The sequence below is a fragment of the Callorhinchus milii genome, unplaced genomic scaffold (assembly GCF_018977255.1).
Source record: "Callorhinchus milii isolate IMCB2004 unplaced genomic scaffold, IMCB_Cmil_1.0 Scaffold5, whole genome shotgun sequence".
Lineage (NCBI taxonomy): Eukaryota > Metazoa > Chordata > Chondrichthyes > Chimaeriformes > Callorhinchidae > Callorhinchus > Callorhinchus milii.
Window position 1 is genome coordinate 11,310,126 of NW_024704746.1, and position 27,532 is coordinate 11,337,657.

Below are 27,532 nucleotides of genomic sequence, written 5' to 3' on the forward strand. Positions count from 1 at the left end.
AAGGGAATTGTACAGCAAGCTTTGTGTTGTATCCTGGAATTTAGGAACAACAGGCAACTCCACATAATTCTAGCCTTCATAGCTGACTGTTTCATATTCTTTGCATTTGAAAAGTTTTCGCTTCATTCAATTCATTGCCCTTGACCTGCATTAAGCTCTGCTCAGATTTCGTTAGGTTTGATCTGTCATGGGGAATACTCTGTACTGCGCCTATAACATTTAAATGTCTTGATACTTTTATAGGTTTGCTTTCAATCTCTCCTCTTGCCCCCCTCATAACTTTGCATAAGATCGTATGAATTATACTTAATTGTTCCCTGATACTTCAGGTCTTATACCACCTCCCCACACAGGTTATCTGCGCCAAACTCAAACCAAGCAGACACTGTCTCCTACACAGGGTCAAGTGGATCATGCTCTGTCTGTTTTTATTCTATTGATACCCATTAAAAATATTGAATATCAAATTCCGCTTCTATAAGCAACAAACCAAATCAAACTCAAGCCTTGTTTAGCATGGGGTTATTTAGTCTTCGAATATTCCACTCCAGTCAGTAACTCTCACAATCCATACGGAAAGTTGCTGTTTCACCATATATATGAATAGTGTCAAATGCGATCTTAAACGATAGGAGCAATTTGAAACTAAATCTAGGTACGATTGAATATTCTCATATACACTTGATCGTCACTGTTTCTAATGCCTTGTAGGGTCCACATGCCCTGGTAGGGTCTTTCAGCCATACTGTTGAGAATTTTACATCTTGAGATGGTTGCATATTTGTCCTATAGATATCCTGTATAGTTTTACTCAGTACTCTGGCTCTATTATATAGGGCAGAAAATTCAAGTCTGTGCAATGTCCAGTTTCTGTTGCGTTTGAGTGGAAGCTCTGTGTGTGTGCGAGAGAGAGAGAGATAGAGAAAAAGATAAGCATTTAAAAATGCTTAAGAGCTGCTTTTTTAAATTCAACGGTGAGCATTAAAAGGGAAAGAGTGAGAGAAAATGAGATGTGCTTCTAACCTAGTGCCATTGATAAATTAAAAGGCCCTCATTTTGCAAGGTTTTCGAATCAGCCGGTGTTGTACCAGTCGCTTTCATTCTGCCACCTGAGCTCCTGGTCACAAACTCCTCCACTCGCTCATTCATTGTTGCCATGGTGACATATGGAGCCCGCTGGCTGAAATTAATTTTCATTTTAAAAAGCAGCAGGAACCACCTCGCCGTTTTATTCATTTATTTGGGGGGGAATTCCATTGGAATGCATTTTTTTTATTGTTTGTTTATTTTTTTTAAATTTTACTTTATTGTTTATTTTACTTTTTATGAGGATTTTTCTTTTAAACCCTTCAACGGATTAACGTGCAGTTTCATGAATTTGATCAGAAACAGGTTATTCATTTGGGAAGTACCCTGAGGTATTGAGATGAAATGGGGGAGGGGGGTGGGGATAGGCTAAATATTTGCCTTTTTTTTTCTCTATCGATGCGTGGATCTCACAATTTTTTTTAAAAAAGGAAGGAAAGCAAAAAAAAAAGTAAATTAGTCGTAAACAAGAACAGAGATTTAATCCAGCCCATTCACTTCCTGTGGCATTTGTGATACATAGTCTGCGACTGACAGGAATGTGTAATCACTCGCCGAGGCATGATAACCTTTATTGTTGGCACTTTGTGTTAGGAATTACTGGTCCATCTTGTAACAAGAAGGGGAGGTGTCACTGAATGAGAAATCGCAGGTAATTTCAAGCGTTCCGCAAGTGTAAGTGCTGCGCACATTCCAGTCTAATTCCAATCAGCGTGAGAGAGGACGTGTTCCCGGAGACAGGAACATGCCACGGAATGTGCCCAATGCCCTGGCTAAGCAGTGCCTATACTAGACTCCCGTTTACAGTGACCTGACTCCAGACGCCCTACTGAAAGAGGCTTGTGTCCTCCACTGCAAGATAAGCCTGTGCCTGTTGCAAAACTGAAGAGCTGAGGGATTGGCATTTTAAGAGTGACCCCTTGCTTCACCCTCACTCACAACTCCCCCCACTCCCTCTCCCAAATTGCTTTGCCCTCTGTGTGCAGTGTTTGGTTAAAGGTTTTGTGATTTCTTGCCTGGAACTTGAAACTCACCACCCACCCAACCACAAGGACGTCCATTATCCTAGCGAGGAAACGTCATTGTATTGGAAGTCAGCCCAGACAGGTGACATCTGAGGCCCGGAGAGCAGGTTATGTGTGAAGGGAGGCCTAAAGCACGTAAGCTAAATGTAACAGCTTGGAAGCACGTTATTCAAGTCTTTCTTTCATCCTCCCAGGAGATATCTCTGAAACAATGCAATTTGCATTTACAGTATATAGCGTCTCTCATGTTGGGAGGACATCCCCAAAGCGCATTCACAGTGCAGCATGGGTGCCCTAGCTGGAAGTGGATCCCAAGCAGGGTGGGCAGGAGAATCTTTTTGTAAAGGTGCTGTTGGTCTTTACGGTTCTAAAAACTTGTCATTGGCTTCACGGATTGTGGGATATTGCTGTGCGCAAATTGAATTACTGTGTTCACCCACAAATTTACAGGCGCAACAGTGCAGTTTTGTTCCAAAATTAATCTTGGTTTCTACTTAAGAGATGAAATCTAGTGGTTATAATGTTGCTACAGTGCTCCAGGACACTACCCAACACGAAGGGCGCTATATAAATACAAATTGTTGTACAGTAACTTGTAATACAAACTGGAAGTGGAGGCTGGCAATAGATATGTAGGTTGCTTTTGGAAGCACTACAAAAAGCATGTTTCGACAAAGGGGTGTTTTATATTGGTTTCACACTAGAGGGCTGGGGATCAGGCTCAGCCGTGATGTCCTTCATGGTCGAATGTTCTGGCAACATTCACTGTTTAGGCTCACACATGAACAGTGATCACTCAGGCAAGATGACAAAGGGTTGCCAGCAGCAGTGATGAGCCAGTCAGGTCAGGCATGGAGTGAGAGAAAAGGGGAAATATTTGACCGTCTCTGGGATATTGCTGTCCATAAATTGACTGTGGTACTCGCCGACAACTATACAGTCACTATACTTCAAGTGAAATCCTGCGAAGAGCTTTGAGATGCCTTAATGTGGGGATGGGGAAGGTGACAGAGGAGGTCCACTGTACAATTTCTAGTCATCATTCAATATAGGCTCAATTGTTTTTATCCCGCATAAACCTACTATTTTAGATTTCTCACATCACTTACCCCCGAATCTCATTGAGAAGTTGTTAAACCCAGATTGCGATGTGCGATTGCTCTTAAAGACCTGAAAACTCAACACGGAGTCAGTGCAATATACATTCAAAAAGCTTTATTTCATATATATATGAGGTGCAGAGCGGTAGCAACAACTCTCCCAAGGTACTGCTCCCCACACTGCACACCAGAGAAAAACAACATCTGACCTTTATACATGTTCCATTTTCCCATAATTGGATGTCTGTTTCTTTCATAAAAAGAGATATGGGTCCCGGGTTCCTTAGCGCAATAACATATACATTGATAGTTGCGAAACCAAAACAAAGCTGAGCTTACACCAAATGCGAAAACATGTTTTGTCTCATTGCCTTTGCTTATTCTGTAACTTTTGCGATTGCCCAAAGATGTTACATTCCCACACTTTCCACAAGGTGACATATACAGGTTTATCATATAGATTTTACTCCATTTAGAGTCTATGGTATCAGCCTGACTCAGTTGGTAGCACCCTTGCCACTAAGTCAGTGGAGACTTGTAGCTCAGTGGTTAGAGCACTCGCTTTGCAAGCGAGAGACCTGAGTTCAATTCCAGGCAGGGCGAAACCTTGGGCAAGTTTCCTTACTCCACACAGAGCCTAATAATAATCCCTCCAAAACCCAAAACAATAATAAATTGGTCATTTTCAATCTACGACTGTTTGTGGGACATTGCTGTGCACAATTGGCTGCCGCGTTCGCCCACAAATATACAGTCAATTCACTTTACAGTGTGTTCTGTGAAGCGCTTTGGGACGTCCTTCCGACGTTAAAAGCACTATATCAAATGCAAGGATTATTATTATTATTATTAAGTCAGAAGGTCTTTGGTTCGAGCCCCATGTTGGGACTTTGAATTTGTATAGTCTAGGTTGACACTCCAATGTAGTGCTAGGAATGTGCTGTATTGAGGGAGGTTCTGTATACATGTGCAGGTTTTCCTGTAGAGTCTGTACAAACTACATCCTTCAGATAAGATATTAAGCCGAGGTACCTTCTGCCTGTTCAGTTGGATGTTGAAGATCCCATGGCACGATTTGAAAAGAGAAGAGAGATTGTCATGGTGTCCTTGCCATCAATCCCCCTGATAAAACTGATCATTCATGGTTTGTTGGACATTGTTGTGCGCATGCCTGAAAAATACACAGTCACTACACTAGAATAACAGCATGCAAAGCACTTTGAGATGCAATACCTGACGTGAAAGGCAACAACTACAGAAAGTTGCATTTTATAGTGCCCTTCACTCAGGGCAGCTTCTCGGTGTCCCCAGGCACTATATCAAATGCAAGGATTTTTATTACTATCAGATATACTCTATTTATGTTAATTCTCTCTCATCCAGTTATATCTCATTCTGAGTTTCTTCTTGAGATATAAATTTCTTTCTTGTCAACCCTTTCACAGAGCCAAGCTATGCGGATAGTGCGGACTATCGGCCAGGCCTTCGAAGTGTGCCACAAGCTGAGTCTGCAGCACACCCAGCAAAACGGGGATGGGCAGGAGGACCAAGCAAGTGAGGAAAATACTGAAGGCACAAACGTTTCAGGTAAGACAATTTTGTTGTGCAAGATGCTTGGGTCGGGTAGAGCAGCTGAGAACTGGGCTCTCAAATTAATCTTGAGTGTCAGAAAGATAACCGAGTAAAGCCTGGACTCAACACTCAAAACAACCCATATCGATCTATAATTCTACCGTCAGTCTAGGATTCTTGTCTGGATGGTGCTTTTAGTACCACAATAACTTTTTTAATAAAAAAAATTCCATTTCTTTCTCAAAATCTTCTATGTCTGTCTGTACTGAAGGTTTCCTCCAATCCAGGAAACCTAATTAAGCAAGTGTCTTCCTAGCTATGTGTTCAAACCTGTTGTGGTATGCATTGAAAGATCCCATGACACTGATTGAAAAGTAAAGAGAACTTTCTCCCATTCCTCCAGATAATGTTTTGTCTTCAGATCAAATCGGCCATTCATTTCATGGATTATTAAGGTAGTTTGTGAGATATTGCTGTGCACAAATTGGATGCCGCTTTCGCCTGCAAAGAATACAGCCACTAATACATTTTACGGTGAATCTTATGAAGCGTTTGAGTTGAGACGGCCTCCCAGTGTGAAAGGCACTGTATCAAATGCAAAGATTATTTTTGTTATCGAGTTTGTTCTCCTCACCCAGAGTCCCCATCCCAAAACACTCATGCTCATCTTTACATAGAGAAAAGCTGGTTGACACAAGGGAAGATGGAGATTTAATCCACTGTGGATCACTTGGAATCCTAAGTAAGATGGATCAGGCCATTGAGGGTTCTGTCCTCTATTGTTTTCCCCACCAACTGAACACCCTGATTCTCGAGTGTGAAAAAAAACAACCGATGGAATCTGATAGAGCCAACAGATTCATTCATTTCCCATAAGCTCCTGAAAATGCCGTAGAAACTGCATACAGCTTTGTAAATCAATGTAACATTCTGCAAAAAAAAATGGAAATGTTAAAAGATTGAACTGGTGGCATTTAGTTCCATTTTATTCTGTAGCTTACAAGTCCTTGGTGATTTCCTAAGCGTATAATCATGGCCTCTAGGTACACGCAAATAAAAAACCTTATCAGTTTTTAATTGATTAGTTTCCTTTCATAATTTCAAATGCTTGGAATGTATTTCCCTTTTGATCTTTTTTTACTTCTATTGAGAACAAATTTGAGTTCTCTGAGCTCTTTGTTCAATGATCTGAGCTGCTCTGAACCTATTCAGAGAGAGTCCCAAAATTCACACAGTCGGACAAGTTTGCCTTTAACACTTTAGGGGGAGCGGAACTGTGAAAAGTACGTCAATTCTGTCTCAAATGCAAGGATTATTATTACTTTGGAAGAGGATTCTTTTTTAAGAGATGCGAAAATCCAAAGATCTTCCATAATTCTGCGCCAACTTAAATTTTAAGGCAGAATGTTTTAATAGGTGATTTAGGGTCTCTGGTTGCTATCTATTTCAATACCCCTAGATCTATTGTAGGTAAATAGCCACAATTGGATCTAATATACTGTCTCCCAAGGTTATCAGCATTGCTACCTTAATAATAATAAACCTTGCATTTGATATAGTGCCTTATCATGTCTTGGAGACATTTCAAAGCACTTCACAGAATATGCTGTAAAGTGAATTGACTGTATATTTTGTAGGCGAAACTCGGCAGCCAATTACACACAGCAGTGTCCCATAAACAGTCGTGGATTCAAGTGAACAATCTTTTTTTTNGAAGCGATTATTATCCCCAGAAAAGCGATCTGCCAGTCGACTAACAACCTGGTTCCTACTTACTGCTAGGTACCTTGGGGTGTACAAACAGTACACATAGGCAGCTGATTGATACACTAAGTCCTACCTGTCCAGATGCTTATCTGTTTATTCATTCGGACGGGCTAATGCCTTGTTTACTGACTTGCTGGAGTCCAGCCAGTGTCAATATCATACATCACTTCTTTCAGCTGCTCCTAATACTAATCGAACTTATTCTGAGTTACATTCGGACACCACAGTCTTTCTGTACATTATCAAATATCATTACAAAGTTACATTTAAAAAAATTGGTTGTAAGCTCAGCGCTCTGAGACGCTATCCGCTTGGAGCCCATTATATGAATGCAAATTCTTGTTGTTGTGTGTTACAAATGTGTTGACAATTTCCAATTAGCCAATTTTAGTCCAAAGCTGCATAATAATAATAATGATGATATACAGCGTCTTTCACATAAATAGACGTACCTTTTTGATGACCAACATACTGGTTACTAAGGCAATATAACATCTTCTCGTAATTCACTTTTCCATCTTGCTTATTATATTTCAGTTTTACTTCTGCTCAACTGTGCCTCTGGCAATGCAGCTTTGTAACAGGCTGCTAGGACATGTGTGAGTGAGTTTTGGGGCTGTTCTAGGATCTCTGTCTTGGTGCCAGCCATAATGGCTACGATCAGGAGCTCGCTCTATAACATGCGGTTCTAATCTTGCTCCCTAATGCTAAATAGCAAATGATCTATTGGATCAAAGCTCCACCTGGTGCAGAACTAAGGTGTGGGTTCGAATCCAGCTCAGAGCTGTGTTTGTTGATCTCAACAATTGGAACACCACAGTTGACCTCAGTGCCCTTGGACTGGGGAGATGGGGAAAATCAGGCTGGGATCATGATGATGATTGCTATCTAGATGCCCCTGCAAAATTCTAGCCCTAACCCAAATTAGAATTGCAATCAGCTGTGATTTCTCCAGTGCACCCCCACCCCGTCCCGCCTTGCCAATATAGACAACAGTGCCTCCTGCCAATGCAGCCATTTCCTCCTAAAGTTAAAATGAGTCAAACAAAATACTTTCAGGAGAGGACAAAAGGAAAAAAATTAGCAATGCACTGTTCATAACATTAAGCATTGTTAACATTCACTTTCCCCCACCATATCTGACCTTCACATAAACTAAATGAACGTCTGGCTATCAGATCTTTTTTTAATTAAAAACAACAATAACTTGCATTTATATGTCGCGTCCTTCACGTAGGGTAGCTTCTTGCAGCGCTTGACAGTGACCTGAAGCCAATCCAGGGGGAGGTGACCTTCGGCACTGTCGAAAAGGAAGGTCTTGAGGCATGATCTGAAAATGGGGAAGGAGGATTCAGAGCTGAGGAATTGAGGGAGAGAGTTCAGAGTTTTGGGGCGTAGTGGTTGTAAGCACGGCCACTGATGGAGGAGACGAGGGACATGCAGGAGGCCGGAGCTAGCCGAGCGGAGGCAGCGTGTGATGGAGTGGGGAATAAGCAGGTCAAAAAGACATTCAGTAACATAAAGTTTCTGAAATTGTGAAGAAATGTACGGTCACAGCGCTTCTTAACAGAAGCTCATCTTCCTATCTGGCAATTTTTAAATGCACGCATTTTTATCAAGCAATCGATCTGCTTTATGACCTTTTAGATTGAATGACAAAATTGTAAACCAGTAATATTTATCTGCTCCAGTGCCTTGAACTGAGTCTTGATTTATATGTAATTAAACGAGAAATCAGTGTTTTGGAGAGCGAGCAGCACTTGATGGAATTTTTAGTTACAAAACATCCCAGTGTGTGGATAATGGCATCTAGTAATGGAAGTGGGAATGTCTCTCATGGACACAGTGTCTTTCTGTTGTCGTCAGTGAAGGGAGAAATAATTTGAACCATCTACAACACACAATGATACAACAATGGTCGTCCTTCTTTCAAAATGCAAAGCATTTTTTAAGCATCTCAAAGTTTAGAAATTGTCAGAGACGGTTAGGTGTCGGGGTTTCTGCTCCTCGGACCACAGAGTGACTTCACAGATCTCTGTCTGCTGTTTCTCTCTCAGTCCTGAAACAATGTCTCAGTCAATCATCTGCTTATTCCACACATCCACTAGAGTCCTCCCAGTGACAGTAGGACAGGAGAGTTGCGTATTTTCTCTAAGTGGATTTAATCGCAAAAGGGAGCCTTCTGGCAACGTGTCTTGAAATCTGAACTCTGCCAAACTCGTAGCTCCTTAAACTGTTCTTTCCCAGAATTTGCTAATGCCTTATCTTTTTTTTTAATTGGATCAGCTCGGCAGCTGACGGGGGCAGAAAAGGAGACCTCAGAGGAGACCGATATAGACGCTGTTGACACACCCCTGCCTGACGGAACAGTGACCGATTTCAGCCGAGGAGTCACCGACTTGGATGCAGTACGGAAAGAAGAAGAACTTCACAAAGAGAGAAAGGTAGACTTAAAACAATCCTTATACACGTATTTCCTGTAGGTTGGAGCTCCATGCGTGTCTGTGCACATTGCATCCTTTGGTTGAAACATTAAAACGTGGTCCTGTCTGCTTATTCAGGTGGACATTAAATGTCCCACAGCATTATTTGAAAAGAGAAGGGATTTTCTCCAGGTGTCCTGGTCGACAATCCCCCTAATAAAATTGGTCATTCACTTCATTGGCTGTTTGTGGGAAATTGATGTGCACGAATCGACTTGCGCATTCGCCAACAAAATACAGTCCCACTTTACAGTACATCCTATGAAATGCTTTGAGACATTTTGGTGACATGATAAGGCACCATATTTGCTATGGGCACTATTACAAGGATTATTATATTATTATCTCTCTGTACTTCTAATAATAGTGCCAGATTGTTTATATTCAGAGGGCTTCTACCACTGTGAAGTGGAGTGATTGTGCATTTGTAGACAAACGCGGCAGCCAATTTTGCACACAGCAATATCCCACAAACAGCCATTAAGCAAATAACTAATTTTATTCGGGGGATTGTTGACCAGGCCCTGGGGGGAAACTCCCTTCTCCTTTTGGGTAGTGCCATAGGATCTTTAACATCCATCTGAGCAGGCAAGTGGGACCTCAGTTTAACTGAAGTCTCATCCAAAGGATAGCACCTCTAACAATGCAGTACACCCTCAGCACTGCAAGGGGTGGTGGGCTATGAGTTTCAAGTCCCAACATGAGTCTTGAACCGATGACCTTCTGACTTGGTCACCCTTGTGTTGAGCCCCAATGTGAAACCTTTTGACGTTTCTCAAGGCAAGATGCAGTGTTGCTGCTGCCAGAGTACAGTGAGAGATCACAGCTTCAAATGAATTCAGCAACTGTTTGGAGAAAATAAAATCCTCCGGAGTGCAGAACTTTTTACTGAGAATGTTTATGGTTTGGTCATGATTTTCATTTAATGGAGGAGATTGGAATGGAATGTTTGAATTTTATTACGCGGGTGAAATATTTGCTTTCAGACAGATTTCATTTCCATTTTCTGCCAGCTGCACATTTATTCCTGTGATTCTGTCGTGAGAGTGCATCTCCCCTCCTTTAACAGCATCCACTCCAAACAGCGAGCATCGTCATAGAATAGCGTACCTACGCAACAAGGCCATTATAAATCTTTGAGAGGTTCGTAAAAGTTTTTCTAGATTGAATGTGTGTCCAGGCACATCGAGCTCTGTCAAAATGAGTGATGAGAGGAAGGTGAGGTAGTAAAAAGTGGAATGTTGAATCAGGGACTTCGGGATGAGATGAAGAACGACTTGATAATTGATATAACAAAACCTGCAATATACAAGAATCAGATCGCTAAACAGCGAGGTTTTCTGATCATTTTCCTCCCTTGTACAGCCCTCGAACAAATGCAATTTTGTTTGAGAGACGTGAATTCCTTCTGTGTTTTATTTAAGTGAAAATAATGATAGCTCTATTCACGTTGGTTTTATGTCGCTTATTAAATTACAATAATAATCCTTGCATTTGATATGGACCCTTTCACGTTCAGGAGATTGTCTCTCAGTGATTTACAGGATGTAACGTCAAGGGTAGTGGGTGTATCAATTTATTCATATCATGATAACATTTGCATTCAGGTGACAAGTGAGAGAGGATAGGAGCGGGAAAGTTATTCCCGATGATTGGTGAATCAGTAGCAGGGGAGATTGAAGAGAGGCATAAACTGTAGATTGTTATGGGAAGAGTTGAAGCAGAGGTTACAGGATATTTTTNCACCCTGAAGGTGATCAGAAGATGCAATGCTTTGTCACAGGAGGCTGTTGGTGCCAAGAGCACAACATTTAAAAGAGATTTTAACATACATTTGATCAGAAATAACAAAAAGGATACTGGGGAAGAACAATATAATCAGAGCACAGAGCTCGGGGGAAGATAGGGGCAATGGGCAATGGGCCCAACGCCCATGTGTGTGCTGTAATTTCTACCATTCTACATTGAAGCCCTCTACTGTGGGTCAGAGCAAAGTCCTGGATTTGGGAAGGAGGCAGAAGGGATTAGGAAGTGCTCAGGAAATTACCTTGGGGATGAAGATTGAAAAGCAGTGAATTTGATGGAGTCCACCCCCATTTAATTGTGTTCCAATAACAACAGCAACAAAATTATATTTGGTAAGTGCAAGTATCCAGAAGACTGGAACCTAAATACAGTTTGAAGTGAATTGAGGAAGAGGAGAGCAATACTCTGCTTTTGAGAATAGGAAGGCAGAGCTTTGCTCGGTACGAGTTCGACACCATAATGTTCATGTGATTGTCAGTGGTGCATCTGGCTCTCCTGATGGTAAAAGCTATCAGAATAGCACAGGAGTGAGTTGCTTGCTGTGACCATTGCAAGGATTGATAATTATGTCGAAGTGCCAATAACTGTAGAATGGCAGGCAGGAATAAGGAAAGACAATGAGATGAGTTGTATTTTCATTTCATAATTGCAGGGAATGTACTTTGAATTTGAGGCAGTTATTGTGGCTGGTGGCTTTGCAGTAAAGGTCCCAGCCACTGGCTCCTCAGTAGCGATCTTAAATGTGCTCTTTTGCTGAGGCCCTTGCTATAGAGCTTCGTGAATCTAATAGGACAGAAATGCAAAGAGGTTATCAGGCAGGGATTTGTGGAGGGGGAATTGTTTACTTAACTCCATCATTCACACAACCGTGCATAAATGAGAGAGTGGAGATTTGTATCATATCAATAAGGATGCTTCGCTAAACCATAATAGAGCCCACCACAGAGATCAGAGTTCTGCAGTTTGGAAGCTCCTTGTTCTGTCCCTGGTGGGATGTTATGCTCGGCTCTTGGGACTTTCTAGCCTAGCAGTGCTCAGCACAGATGAGCACTGTGGTAAGCGAGTTTGCACTGAAATCAGTCGCTACGGAGTTGCCACTCACATGTATGTTAAACTTAATTAAACATTCTCTTCACTGTTCAGTGCAGTATAATCATGGCACACATTTTCGGTGAAGAGACCTGGAAGATATTGTTCGGAGAAATTCATTTGAATCTAATTTAGCTGGAGATGAGGTGAAGAGGAAAGGTTCCATTAAGATGGGCACAGAGGGGCTGAGCATTGGTGTATTTTGGAAAAAAAATGAGTGTTTTTTAAAAAAAATACTCAGCTTCATCTCTATTTGTTTTATCTTAGCGATTCACTAACGCTATCAATGAGAAGACAAGCCAGAGTACTTTTATTGACTAATGAGCCTCAGAGTTTTCACAGCTGCTGCATGGATGTGATCCCAAACACCGTGGGATATACTGACATCAAGGTTGAAATAGCTTGGCTACTCCCTCGGGTGCTTGTGTGTTTTTCGCAATGAAGTTGCGAGATTTGACTTTACAAATTAACAGCCTAATTAGCCGTGCTTCACCAGTCTTGTATCAGGTAAAGACAGTTTGCTATAGTGTCACCTCAGATCTGTGTGTACTGGGGATCCTCCCGCAGCCCAGAACGCTGTCTGAGACAGGTTGCACTTGTGTCTACAGTTATTGTGTGTGTATCTTAGCTCCCCTCGACCGTGAACAGCTATTGGGAAAGTAAGCTGCAAATGCTGGAAATATGAAATGCTAGAAATTCATAGTGGGTTAAACCAACATCCGACAATGGCAAATAGATGGCAATTCATCCTTTGCCCTGATAAAATTGTTCATTCATTTCATAGCTGTTTCTGAGTCGTTGCTGCGAACAAATTTGCCATCTAATTTGTCTACAAATATCCAGCCATGGCACAGTATATTAAATACTTTGAGACGTTTCCTAAGAACTCTTCAAAGAATACACTCCTGCTCAGGTCTGCTTTGTATTGATCATACAGTTGTCTTCTTTTGAAAGTGAAGGAAGAGTTTGCACATGTTTAATTCTTTGACAAAGGGTGGGTGCTCTGAGTTGTAGTGTTGAGTGTTTTCATGTTTTAATAGTACTTGTTATTTCGTTCTAAAAGGAAAATGATTGCAATAAACTGGCAGCTCCCTTCACACCTTCCCCCCCCCACCACAGCCCGCACAGACGTCCTCTGAGGCTAAAATTTGAAATGCGTGTCTCAAAGTTTCTGCCGATTGCCATGACTCCTGTTAAACGAGCGATATAGCAACTGCCTTTTAAATGGCTGTTTGATATTGTTTCTTCAGATGACTCCCTGATGTGTTGCTTGTAAGGTCCCTGGTTCCTATTGTACCCTGTGTGGAGAGTTTGAGAGAGGGGTAACGTGCGGCAAAGCAACAGACACAAGCTCAACAGTTATATTTCACAGCCCCACTGAATGTTACGGACTCTTGAGAAGAGGCTGCACCAATGGTTGCCCTGTGTCCAACTCCAGACTGCCACCACTTTCATTTCCCAGACCCCCAAAGAGTCCAGCGGAGTCTGTTTTATTGAAGCATTTGATAGGCTTAATGTCACGCTCTCTGTTTACTGTGGGTTGCCAGTAAGTCTTCTCTCGCTCGAGTGCTGAGAAACTTTGTAAATTGTTCCTGTGTCTGTTTCCTCTCTTTGTGTTTGCCCGGGACGCGCATGAAACCCACCAGACGTCAATCCTATCCTCCTCTTTCCCCTTCCCCCAACATCATTGTAAAGAAAAGCAGAGTCATAATCATGCATTTCACAAGGCTGGTTTGAAAACCTGCATGATTTCCCCAAAGCAAAAATCAAACCGTTTTTTTAAAAGGTGCTTTTCTCCTCACGCAGAAAACATACGTCAAACCTTGATCTACCCTAGAACAGCCCAGGTCCAAATTCCCTGTCCAGCATCTTGAGACGTCTTCCCGACGTGAAAGGCGCTAAAGAAATACAATTTTGTATTGTATTTTAAGAAGGTTATCACAGCAACATCGTACAAACCACCACAATAATGTATTTAGTTTACTCGTCGCGCTGATCCTCCTTTCATTCCCCTCTCCTCAAGCCGGTGACCGAAGCCAGAGTGTGGTTGTCCACACTTGACCCTCGTGTGTTGCTGCAGACACAAACACAAGTACCTCGCGCTGCACTCCACTTCCAGAGCCGAGTTCTCGCTGGTTGCATTTGGTGCGTCAAAGGCTTTATTGCAATGTGCTGCTGTTTTGTTTTAGTACGTTTGTAATATAGTATCAGATTTGTTAGAGGAATGAATGTAGACAATAAATCCGCCGGTTCTTGCTTTTGTGCTCTTTATTCACTTTGGCAGAATTAACCAAACCCTCTCCTTGTTCAGGTGTGAGCAGGACTGGCAGAAGCATCCAGTTTAATCAGGGAATAAACCTCAAAACAAAAGGCTGGATCTTGTATTTCTCTCAGTCCCTGGTGAGTTTGTCAGCCATGGAATAAGAAATGGTTGTTCAGACAGTAAAGTGACACATGAGTTATGTAATTCTCATCTCTCACACTGGATGTGCTGGGCTCCATTGGCAAATGGCACCACTTAAAAAGAGAAGGAAATTTCTCCCAGTGTCATGGCCAACAATACCCCAGATAAAATTGGCCATTAACTTCATGGCTGTGGGACATTGCTGTGTGCAAATTGGCTGTGGCGATCGATCATCTGCAAAATACCTTCTGCTGTACAATTCTGGGAAGTGCTTTGAGACATCTGGACAACGTGATAAGGCACTGTATCAAATTTAAGGATTATTATTGCATCAACCGTACAGATAAATTTAACTTTTAAAACAAAGTAAAACTTTATGGAACTGTATTATGTTGCTGGGATGTCCTCCCGACGTGAAAGACGCTTTACAAATGTAATTTTGTATTGTATTGTCGTTCAGACATTCACAACATTGTGCACAGCAATGTCCCACTAAGAGCCATGAGATGAATGACTAATTATATCTGGGGGATTGTTGGCCAGGAAACCAAGAGAAACTCTCTTCCCATTTTACATAGTACCATGGGATCTCTTAACATCCATCTGAATAGGCAGGCTTAACATCTCCTTCGAAAGACATCGGTATCATGAAGCCGGTTGACCTGTTAGTGGTAACTTTCTGTATGATTTCGGAACCGTCCTGTTTTGCTGAGACATAGAAGCTTGCCTCTAGCCCGAGAACGTATAATGGGAATTATTGGAATTGGGACGCAGCAGTGGTCTGTCGCTCAGAGAGTCAAAATGTCCTCAGAATGCTGAACTTCAGGGATTCATTGTTCCGCAGGATCCCTGGTCAATACTCCGAGGGATTTAATTTCCATCTGCACACAAAAACCAAACTGCACAATGTCCCAGTGTCCAAGATGTATTTTGGTAACTATGTGCTTCTCCCCCATTGTGAGATATACAAGGCCACACAATGTGAACGCACTATCCTGTGTGAGACGAGAGATGAAAAGATGGCAGGAGTTCTTTCACGCTTTCCAGTCAGCTGGGCAGCACTTTCATGTTGGGAAAAAAACGTGATTATTTGTGTGTGTGTGTGTGTGTGTGTGTGTGGATGATTTTGAGACTGAGAAAGATAAGGTAAACAAATTTCCTGACTTCCTTCTCCCTTTGGTTGGACAGACTAGTTTGTGCTGAATGCCTGCTTTCAGGAATGTACCCTTAGTAAAGGAAGAGATGTTGTATGGGGTCCAGAATTCACTATGCTATCATTATTTGAGTTGGCTGGAATTGGACACCATGAGTTATTGTAGCATTTAGAACTGACCCCTGGCACGTCAATGATGCAAGTTAATGCAATCCTCTTGAGGGGTACAGAACAACCAAGCACTGTGTAATACGCAGAAGCACCACACAACACTAAAATCTTGCCATATTTTTATGTTCAGGGTTCTTGACGGCCCCTTGGGACACTTCTGGCCCGCAGGTCACAGGTTGGCCACCACTTCCTTATTAATAATAATAATAATTCTTGCATTTGATATAGAGCCTGATCACATCGTCGAGGTATCTCAAAGCGCTTACAGCATGCTTGTCAGAACGTTGCACTAAAAAGGAGTTATAAAGGAAAGCGAGCAACCTAAACAAATATTTCAATACATATAAAATACTTCACTCTTAGAAATACTATTTTGAAACAAAATTACTAAATGCAGGAATATTTTACATCAAAGCTATTTCTCCATCAGCACAGCAGTGCTGTTGGGAGTGAACATTTAACATCATGTTGCTTTAGCCCATCAATTCTTTAATATTTGTGCTGATGACATGACTGAGGCACTGACTGGAGTGAGTCACTGACCCTGACCCTGACTCTGAGACATGTTTGCGTTAAAGTCCTAAATCCAGGGGGATTCAGTTTCAACTATGCAAATACAATTCCCTTACACTGTCAGGTTCAGGCAAACGTCTCTGAGTCAATGCCTGAGCACTTGCCGAATTCAAGGTATACTTTGAAGCCGTTAAATTGAAAAGAATATAAGAATATGAATAATAGTGATTCTTTCATTTGCTATTGCACTTTATCAAATTGTCGAGATGTCTCAAAGTGGTTCACAGGAATTACTGTAAAGTGCAGTGACTGCATTTGTGGGCGATTGGTCAGCCAGTGCCACACAAACAGCCATCAAATGAATGATCCATTTTATTTGAGGAATTGTTGGCCAAGGATACTGGGAAAATCTCCCTTCTCTTTTCACAGTATGAGATTCAATCGTGGTTCTACAGGACTGTAGTTTCACATTAAATGGTCCTCACTGTAAATGCAGACGATGATTTGTAAATGATCCACTCAGACAGATTCAAAGGTTCTTGACTCAAAGTGGTGACAAAATTACTTTTAATAATAAATTGGATTTAAAAAACAAGCCAATCACTTCATACCTATTTATGTTTATGACATTGTACGTAAATTGGCTACTGCGATTGCCTACAAATCCATAGTCACTGTATATTATAGTAAAATCCTGCGGTCTCAATGATGTATAAGGCTCAATATCAAATACAATCATTGTTATTATTATAATAATTATTATTAATAATAGTGATCTAACTCTTAAACATCCCTTTAATAATGATAAAACCAAACCCATGTTTAAGAGTTTAAGAGTGCCCATGCACTTAGAAAGCAGACACACCTCCTAATGCTGCCTATGAGTCATTTCCAGAGGCCTGGGAGTAAGTTTCCAGTCCATCTTCTCACATAGGGATGGTGAACGGTGTTACAAAGGGGAAGGGGAGAAAATAGACAAAAGGTGAATGAATGAGTCACTTGTATTTCGAAACTTCAACGCACCTTCCAATTCATGATCGACCTCTCAGGGCGTAACTCCCCATTCTAAGTCAATGGGCTCGTATTCCATTCAAGTTTCCATTACCTTATTTGTCATACTATATTTGCTTTGCAAATTCATTGAAACTCATGGCATTAAAATGTTGTATTACCTTGATATCGTAAGTATATTGAACTTGGACCGCACGTTACTTGTCTCAAGTGAAACAAGAGATTGTAAAATTCAGTGACTCAGCACACTGGTTTAATTGTTGTTCATGCCAGGATAGGAATTTCATTCTCCATCAGAAACCTGGGACTTTCAAGGATCTTGCCTCATTAAGTCATTCTCTTATATGTTTTATATGGCTAAAGGTTACATTAAGAATCCTAGGTGAACAACCAAGACCCACAATAAAAGATACCACAAACATTGAAACTCATGGGGAAAAAAAACAGATACATTAAGAAATTTTGGTGGTTAACACCAAGCTTGAATTTTAAGTTTGTAATAATAATAAAAATAATAATCATCCTTTAGCACATGGCACCTCACTAAATAAATTTTGTGCCAATGCAGAAATAATAAATCGACGATCCAGACCAGGTTTAATTAATGGAAGCTTCATGATAACAATGATAACTGGCATTTGATATAGCAACTTTTAATTATTTTACTTGATTTACTGTAAAGTGTAGTGACTGTATTTGTAGCTGAACACAATTTGCATTCAGCAATATCCCACAAACAGTCACGAAGTGAACGATCAATACAGAACTGCTGGAGAAACAATGTCTCGATTTATTAAACCTGCCAGCATTTAATAATAATAATAATAATAATCCTTGCATTTGATATAGCACTTTTCACATCGGGAGGACATCCCAAAGCGCTTCACAGAACACACTGTAAAGTGAATTGACTGTATATTTATGGGCGAACGTGGCAGCCAATTGCGCACAGCAATGTCCCACAAACAGTCGTAGATTGAAAATGACCAATTTATTATTGTTTTTGGTTTTTTGGAAGGATTATTATTAGGCTCTGTGTGGAGTAAGGAAACTTGCCCAAGGTTTCGCCCTGACCTGCCTGGAATTGAACTCAGGTCTCTCGTTTGCAAAGCGAGTGCTCTAACCACTGAGCTACAGGACTTCACTTAACTACCATCCTGATACCAACAACACTTTAACCAATTAATTCCTCCGATCAATAACAGCTAAACAGGGAAACGCTGAATTCCTCATCTTTCTCAGCCCTCACAAGCTTTACATTGTTGTACATGTCACACAGGTACAAAAAAAACTTAGTTACTTCCATTGGTTGTGTGAGAGATTGACCCATTGAACAAGACGTAGAATGACTGATGATTTAGGAATGAGCGGGGTCTTAAGCTGACTGATGGCAGAAATACTGAGAAATGGAATAAGCTTCACTGAGTGATTGATTCATGATGATCCATTTTTGATTTTTTTTGTTTTATTATTTTTGAGCTGAAGTTGACATTTAGGAAGAACGTACATTAGGCTTATAACATCCTAAAGTGATTTGTATGAAGAGATGGATTTTGATAAAAGTTTACTTTTCATAATTCCTCTCTCCCCACTCCATTGACTTAATCAGAATAGAGTCTTGTACAAAGCAATAGATCACACTGAATCTCTGTTTCATGTTGTCCTGAAGGCACTGACTCGTGCTGGGGTATAGGTGCAGGCAGCCAGTAACTCTCCTATAGGGCATTTCCTCATGTGCGAGTCTAGACAGTGAGTCTCAAAAAGCCTGTGCAGCCCTGTAGGGCATGACAACCAACGTTCACTGATGTACTGGCTAGCAATCTAGAGCAGGGCTCCTGCATGCTTCCCTTACCCTCCACTTAGGCCAGGCATTGAGACCAATTGTGGAGCCTGCACTGCTTTCCGTGTGCATCCTACACGGGGTGGGGTGGAAAGATTAACACAAAGCAGTATTCTGTATAGTTTTTGTCAAGAGATGATTCACAACGATATAAATGCACTGTGCTCCTGCATTGATTTTAGGCTTGAGGTAGGGATCATTATCGATATTGGGTCTGGGGAAAGAGCTGATTGATCTAAGACATGAAGGATGCCCAAAACCAGCCCGTGATCTTAGGTAGGAAAGACAAAACATAAACAGTTTGAATATCAGACTGCTAAGATGAGAGTAAAAAGTGTAAAGGACAAAATATGAAGAAGCTACAACTAAGGATCATTCCACCTAACCCATAATTCTGAGAAAGCTGGATTCGGTGTTTCTTAGTTGCTGATCAGAGGAATAAGCTGGTGTTGAAATTGTTGTGAGTCACTGACAGGTTTAATAAATTCAGCTCATGTTTGCCGAGCCATTGTGAAGGTTATCTGTAAATGCATTGTTCAGCTAAAAGTTGTAATTGTGCATTGCTGTGATATTGACGGGTATGACAGAGTAATTGAGAAGTGCGGAACACTGTAATGATGGGAAAAACTGAATATGAAATTGAGCACATGAGTCTGGGAAGGATGCCAATCGCACTGAAAAGACCACTTTCATAAAATATATTCGTTGTCTTAAGACCACGGTCCACCTTTTCCAACGAGGGTATGAGATTTCCCAGAGTTGACGGTGGTGGTTGCCGGGCAACAGGTTTTCCTCAGATGTGCTCCAGGAACCCTCAGTCAATAAGGGCTGGTTAGCTCTGAGTTTAAACTTCACCCTCAGGGGGGACAGGCTCCAGCAACAACACTGCCTGGGAGAGCGTTCCTTAGGCAGGAGGGATGATTCCTGAAGCTTCCCTGCTGGCATTCTGTGTGGGACTTTTGGAATTTGTGCTGGATGTTGTGATGTGCTTGCAACAGTCTCCTGAGTTTAGAAAACATTGACAACACTCACCTCCCACAGCCCTGTTGGCATCACTACTAAGAAAATCTCCTCTGTAGGTAGTGGCAGATATGGGCTTGCATGTATTCCTGACTGGAGTATTATCGGTGGGTGGGGGAGAAACTCGGCACTCGGACTGCATGTGTATTTCGTTGGCTCAGCGGACTGTACTCTTGCCGCTGAGTCAAAGTTTTGTGGGCTCGAATCCTATACCAGAGCTTCACCCTTACCCCAGACTGGCAATCCAATACAATACCGAGGCAGCATTGTATTGCTGAAACTGCCATTCTTCAGATTAGACCAAGTTCCTATCTATCTATTCTTATGGTTCAGGTGTCTGTTAAAGATCCAGCAGCACCATTTCATTCTGTGCTTGTCACAACATTTGTAAGGGAATTTCTTAAGTGTTCGAATTGAAATGATGTGAAAGGGTTAGGGGCGAAGAGCAGGGAATTGGGATTGAAGTGTCTATTTCTGGTGAACGAGCTTGCATCAGTGTGAGCTGAATGGTTTCCTTCTGTGCTGAAATTCCTATGATCTGCATGCTGGGTTGAATCCTGCAATTATAATAATAATAATCCTTGCATTTGATACAGCGCTTTTCACGTCGGGAGGACGTCCCAAAGCGCTTCACAGAACACACTGTAAAGTGAATTGACTGTATATTTGTGGGCGAACGCGGCAGCCAATTGCGCACAGCAATGTCCCACAGACAGTCGTAGATTGAAAATGACCAATTTATTTTTTATTATTGCTTTTTGTTTTTGGAGGGATTATTATTAGGCTCTGTGTGGAGTAAGGAAACTTGCCTAAGGTTTCGCCCTCTGCCTGGAATTGAACTCGGGTCTCTCGCTTGCAAAGCGAGTGCTCTAACCACTGAGCTACAGGACTCCAGTTACTCAGTTTACTCAGTTTACTGCAATTACAGTGCTCAGTTCTGGTAAAACACATACAGGAGGTAAAAAGGAGATAAAATCCATTAATTCTTTACCAGGAAAGGTGGCTGGCTTTTGATAGTTGATAGTTTTGGTTTTGCCCACTCTTTCTCTATCTTTAAATCCCTCTTTGAGACTACGACTTCCACCACAATGCCTATGGTCATCACCCCCTTTCTCCCTTGCTTGGGATCCAACCTCATCGCTGTACAGCGCTCCAAAATGCTATCCTCCGCGAAGGGCACTATTATAAATGCAAATTGTTGTTGTTGAGGACAGGGCACTGGACTCATTTAAAAATCAGCTTGATCCTGTGATGGGAGGTTGGTAGGGTGGGTATTCTGGAAAGGTGAGATTAAATGAGTCAAATGGGCCAAAGGTGACACCTTCTGCATCCAATTAATCTAATCTAATTTTGTGAGCTGCATTTTGTCTCCACCCTAAACTTGCTTTCAAAATCTATTTGGCGATATGAAAAGGATATCTGGAAGGTGTTGGAATGAAACAAACTTTAAAAATAAATCTAACTCTTTTTCTTAAAACTATTTGTTCCGTTAGAGTGAAAGCAGCTTAATTCTGAGTTTGAAAAATGTAATTAAATAGTATTCAATTCTATGAATAAGTAAAGTCTGAATAAAGTATCCACTTTCGTCTATATCCACTGCCTGAGGAATGCAGTTCCATAGAGAAAGGCTTGAAATTTTTTAAAGGTCTTCTCAGCACACTGGAACAGATCAAGCTTCATTATCAGAGCTCCAGGGTTCCTATTAAATGCCTCTTGCCAGGAAATTATTGCCTTGGCTTTACTGATTTGGGAAGAAACCTTATGAGTTGCCATTGAAACTAAAATAGTCACTGTTCTTAGTTTCAAAAGGTTCCAAAGATTGCAGGTTTCATTCAGAGCAGAGCTGCTTTTATCAAAGGCATTTGAATTCACAGTCTGCCCAGAATTTATATTGAAATGACAATGTATATTCAGGATGATTTTACATGAGAATATAGGAATAGGAGTAGGCAATTTGGCACGTCAATTCTGCTGAGCTTTTATATTAGTTCATGACAGCTCTTTAGCCTTTCATCACATTTCCTCACCTTTTCTCTTTATTTCTGAATACCCTTAAATTCCCTCTATACCCTTTGCCTTCCAGGTCCCTGCCACTAAATATCCGTACGTTCCAAGTTCCTAATTCCGTTAAACAAGTCTTAAATCGATTCTGTGTCAGTGGCCAGCTGGAGTAACATCATCAAATTAGATTTATACATTATACCACATTTCACATCGGGAGCAAGTCTCAAAGCACTTCACACAGCCTGTCTGGGCAGCTTAATTGGGGTGAGATCTGAGGAGGACTAAGAGGTGGTCGGGGTAGAAGGTGGCTTATGGATCTTAAGGTGGGCTTTAAAAGTGTGGGAGGGAAAGGGGCGAGGAGGTAACGGAGGGACTCTGGGATGGAGTTTTAGAGAATGGGGGCAGAATGGGATTATATTTCAACTGAGAAATGCCTGGAGGAGCCATCAATGCCAGTACTATGTGTAGCTTCTCTGTCTTCATTTGCAGTTTTCACCTCAGCCATCTCGCGGAACACTCCAGTATAATCTTGAAGTCCATCAATGCTCTTCAGAAAATCTGGCTAAAATCACATTGCTTTTTTATTTTGTTAACTGTTTGTTCTCTCGTGTGATGTAAGCAGGTGAATGTTATTGGTGACATAGTGTCCAGTAACAAATTTGTCATTGCTGTAGTGTATTCAGATGCAAATGAGCATGAATTGTTATTTATCATTTGAGTCGAAGAGTGTTACATGAATGTTTCTCAAGTAAAATAGGAGGGCTGCACTTTTATGTTGCTGATAAACTATTGAACAGTATATTCAGTAATAAAACTAACTTTTCCAAGTATTTTAGATTGATTGGTGTAAGTATCCTGAGTCTGTGCGACTTGTGAGGCCGAGTCTGAATGTTTAATATCCCATCACTAGCAGTTTTGCACAGCACAAACCTTATAAATCACTGTCTCGCCAGACCAGTTGCGAGGAGCGTTTAGTGGAGCAGAGAAAAATTATCAAGTAGATATGGCTGGAATGTGCATTCTCAATTTGTGCCAGACTTCAGCAGCTACCCGGCTCTCTGAAGGAAGAATTGAGTTGGGGAGAGAGAGGCAGGAGAGGGCTGAACAGAAGTGTTTTCCGAAAATGCTGCCATTTTATTTGTGCACACCAATTTACATGGTGTGTTTGTAGATTGACCCATCTCACGTGTATCTCCAGTGCTGCTTCGTAGTTGGACTGTTACCCAGCTTGTGCTCCTTGTGGAGATGTCCATAGGGGAATTTGGAACTCAGGAGATATAGAGAGACCTCTGGATTTTCCGCTGCATGATGCATTCCTACAGAGGAGGGGACAAAGGACACATATTTAGGTTGGAGGCAGAAGCTGATATTCTGCTGAATATGATAGGAAACCCGAGCAGTTGCTGGAACAGGAGAACTGAAACTCTGCACAGAATACATTGCAAAGTGGAGTGGCTGTGTGTTTTGTCTTCACACTCAGATTAAATGTTTAAAAACTGGTCCCACATTCTGCATTCGCACCCAGTTTGTTCAGAGCTAAGCGATTTGATGTAAGTCAAGGGATTTAAAAGCCAATTTAAAAGAAAAAGTGGTTAGCAGTTTTTTAGAACAAAGGCAATTATTTCCAATTAATAAATTCAGATTGACACTGGGTAGAAGACGCTGATGGAAAAAAATAGAAATTAATACATGGAAATAGATGGCCGTTGGGCAGATCTAACAAGAAGCCCTGGGTAAACGTTTAAATCCACACTTGTAATTATTATTATTATCAATTTTCGTTTCACTTTATCGGCTTTTCCAAGTGCTTATTCTGACCCCATTATTTTTTTCGTGGGGCAGGGTGGGGGGGGAGGGGAATCCATTTAATATAGCGCCTTCCATTTAAGAGGGAGCATCCCAAAGGGCTTCACAGGATTTATTGTACAGGGGAGTGACTGGATTTGTAGGCAATCCCAGCAGCCATTTTGACTCAGCAGTGTCAAACAAACAGCCATGAATTGAATGAACCTTTTTTTTTCTCTGGGGGATTGTTGGCCATGACACCGGGAGAAACTCCCTTCTCTTTCCAAATAGTGCAATAGGATCTTTATCGTCCATCTGAACAGGCAGACGGGACCTTGGCTTAGCGTCCATCTGAATGATGGCACCTCGACAGTACAGTGCTCCTTCAGCACTGTATTGTAATGACAGCCTAGATTGTGAGTTCAAAGTCACGACATACGACTTAAACCTAAATATTTCTGACTCAAAGCTGATTGTAACAGACTGCGAGGAAGCCTCACTGAGGTCATCGCTCAAGTATCCTGTAGTTGGTAAACCTTGGGGGATCACAGAGCAGCCTGTTAGTGCTGTCCCTTGGGAGTGCTACAGGCTAACCTGATATTAAAAGGCTTAGGAACAGGAGGTACCTCTGCTATTTGTAGAATTATTTTAATAGAGTAAATACATTCAAAAAGTCTCTTGCTTTGAGTTCAACATCTTATAGTTGGCAATTGTGCTTTGTACAATAAAGCAGTGATTTACAGAAACCTATATGTTTGTTCACTTCATGCCTGAATTTTTAACTGATTGGAACCAGATATGGAATATAATCGCATGAGCAGTTCAGGTTTTTTTTAACCCTCACCTGGGGACTTATTTACCCTGACTACTTTTGCTTTTGTTTCAGTCTTTCGTCCAGTGAAGTCAAAAGGCAAATGTATCACCTTATTTTAGCAACTATGATCAGTCGTTTTGAGTGCAATGAAGTTTCTACATTTTAAATAATGCTTACATTTGGTATAGCGCCTTTCGTGTCGGGAGGATGTCTCAAAGCACTTCACATGATGTGTACTGTAATGATCCTATGGCACTATTCAAAAACAAAACGGAGTTTCTTCTGGTATGTTGGCCAGCAAACCCACCTCCCAGATAAATTTGGTCATTTCCTTCATGGCTGTTTGCAGGGCAATCCTGGGGGGGAAGTTGGCTGCAGCATTTGCTTACACATACTGACGCTACATTTTGCTGCAAAAAAACTGATGTGTCTCAATGACGTGATAAGGTGCTATTTTAAATGCAGTGATTATCATATTAGTATTGTTACAACCTACTGCACACCACGCTCACATTCAGAACCGCCACTTGGATAAGTGGTTAGAGCAGAGGTGGGCAATTATTTTGGCTGGCGGGCCACTTTACGAGTTTTGGTAAGCTTCGCGGGCGACACACTTAATATAGATGCAAATGCTTAATAATAGCTCAAAATCAAGTCTTACACTTGTACATGCATAAAATAAAGTCTATATAATTGACATTCATTAAAATTAGGTTAAATAAAAACAACTCATTGAGCAGACATTTAATAGATTTTTATTTATTTATTCACATATTCATGAGAATGTGAGAAGCTCACTCAGTGGGAAGAATGAAAGCGCTGATGTGCGTTAACCAGACAATTGAAGTCAGGCATCGTCTCCATTGTTGCAATGCAGAGTTCTGCTGCAAGGTGGTCATCAGTCATCACAGATCTATGTTTTGATTTATTGAATTTCATCACAGAAAATGTCTCCTCGCATATGTATGTTGATCCAAACAGCACAAGCATCCTCCGGGCATGAGCCTTTATTTTTGGAAAGGTATATTCATTAAGAGAGGCGTAAAAACTGGGAAGTGGCACTGATTTGAATTGCTCTCAAGCAATGGATCACATTGCAGGTCAGTAAGCTCAAGTTGGACGTCAAATGGGGCTTTGTCAACATCAAATGAGAAAGGTGAAGAGACCAAAGACAGGTCATTTTCGATCAAATTGAAATCCTGGAATCAGCGAGAAAATTCGGCATGTAAGACGAAGTATACTTTTTAAGGATTTGATCGCAAACAGTAATCCGCTCCAAAGTTGGAAAGTGGGCGAACAGCCCGTTTCCTATCTGACGCGATAAGACAAATAATTTCGTCATAAATGACTTGACACTGCAATACAAATCGTGCACAAATGCCCCCTTCCGTTGCAGTTTTGAATTCAGTTCATTCATGTGGCCCATGATATCAACAGCAAATGTGAAATCAGAGAGCCAATTTGTATCATTCAGCTGCAAAATCCAAATCTTTTCTAAACTAAGCCATATTACATTCGTGAGGTACAGAACATCCGTGTGCTTGGATTCCAATTCCTCAAGCAGAGTTACAAATTGCCTGTGGTTTAATCCTCTTGGTTGAATGTCGTTGACCACTTTCGTAACGGTGTCCACGACATTGCTTAGTTTTAAAACACTCTTACAGAGGACCTCTTGGTGGATAATTCAGTGTAGAAAAACAATATTCTGTTCTGGATTTGTTTTTTTGACTTGATCTTGACTTCTTTTCAGTAACCCAACATTTTTCATGTTAGATTTGGGCTTCCATCGGTGGTCACATTCACTCCACTCCTGATTTTAAGATACATTTATTTACTGCCTCCAAAAAGTCGTGTCGTATCTTTCATTGACTGCACTGATGCCAATTCTTCTGTGAGTTCAAAATGTTTGCTGATAGCTCGAATAAAAATTATCAACTGGGCTGTGTCTTTGACATCACAATTCTCATCGAGTGCCAGTGAAAAACATGCAAAATTGCTTACTTTGTTTTGTAACTGCGCACTGTTTTTATTTTGTTTATTTTATTTTTTAATTTATTCTTATTTTATTTGTTTTATTTTCCACCCACACTGGTTAAAAAAAATTAGAAGTCCATTCTTTGTTGAATATTCGGCCTTCAGCGTCCACTTTCCGCTTCTTTGATAAGCTCATTTCGAATTAACGTCCTCTTCAGTGAAAAGTATTGCCGCGGTTTGAAAATTTGCCGATCCGTACATTTCTGACGTCAGCCTGATTCAACGCTTAAGGGAGCATGCGCACAACTAAGCAGTGTGATTGGCTGATGTTCCTGGTCAGATTCAAATGCGAAATTTGTGGGACTTCCTGGGACTGAACGAACTATAATTTTTTCTGTTGCTGGACACAATGACGGGCTGGATCGAATCATTTGGCGGGCCGGATATGGCCCGCGGGCCATCTTTTGCCCACCTCTGGGTTAGAGGCTGACTGGAGTCTATGGAGCCACATTGCATGAGTCGGGGCTTTAAGGAGAGGAGTGTGAAAAGAAAGGGAAAAAAAGACACACAGCACACAAGAGAGTAATTTTTCTTAGCTTCTGAATAATTCATCTCATGCATGTTGGTGGCTGTACATAATGTTTCACAGCTGTCTGCACATAATAGATAAGCAAACGTGATTGGATATAGGATGCGACGAGGGGTGCAGGGCTAAACAGCGGCACAATGTAAAGAGTCATTTATTTTTATTCTGGCACAAGGTGTACGTTTTTCCAGTTGATGGAAATTGCAAAGGGGCAAGACTTAACGAACAATTCGTGCAAAATTGCCATTCTTCGTCATTTTCTTAAAGCTTCTCTTACAAATTGGTTGTCATCCAAATCGCTTGAGGAGAGTATCCCTTTTAAGAGGTTA

The 27,532-nt window shown here is 41.2% G+C and overlaps 1 protein-coding gene across 4 annotated transcripts in view; it reads left to right on the forward strand.

Annotated features, from left to right (window-relative positions):
* nos1apa (nitric oxide synthase 1 (neuronal) adaptor protein a) overlaps positions 1–27,532 on the forward strand; it is a 161,377-nt gene that overhangs the window by 92,369 nt on the left and 41,476 nt on the right. For all 4 annotated transcript variants that reach the window (XM_007895655.2, XM_007895656.2, XM_007895658.2 and 1 more), the window contains 2 exons: positions 4,657–4,798; positions 8,837–8,994. In XM_007895655.2, coding sequence (XP_007893846.2) covers positions 4,657–4,798; positions 8,837–8,994 — 300 coding nt within the window. The remainder of the gene's footprint in view (positions 1–4,656; positions 4,799–8,836; positions 8,995–27,532) is intronic.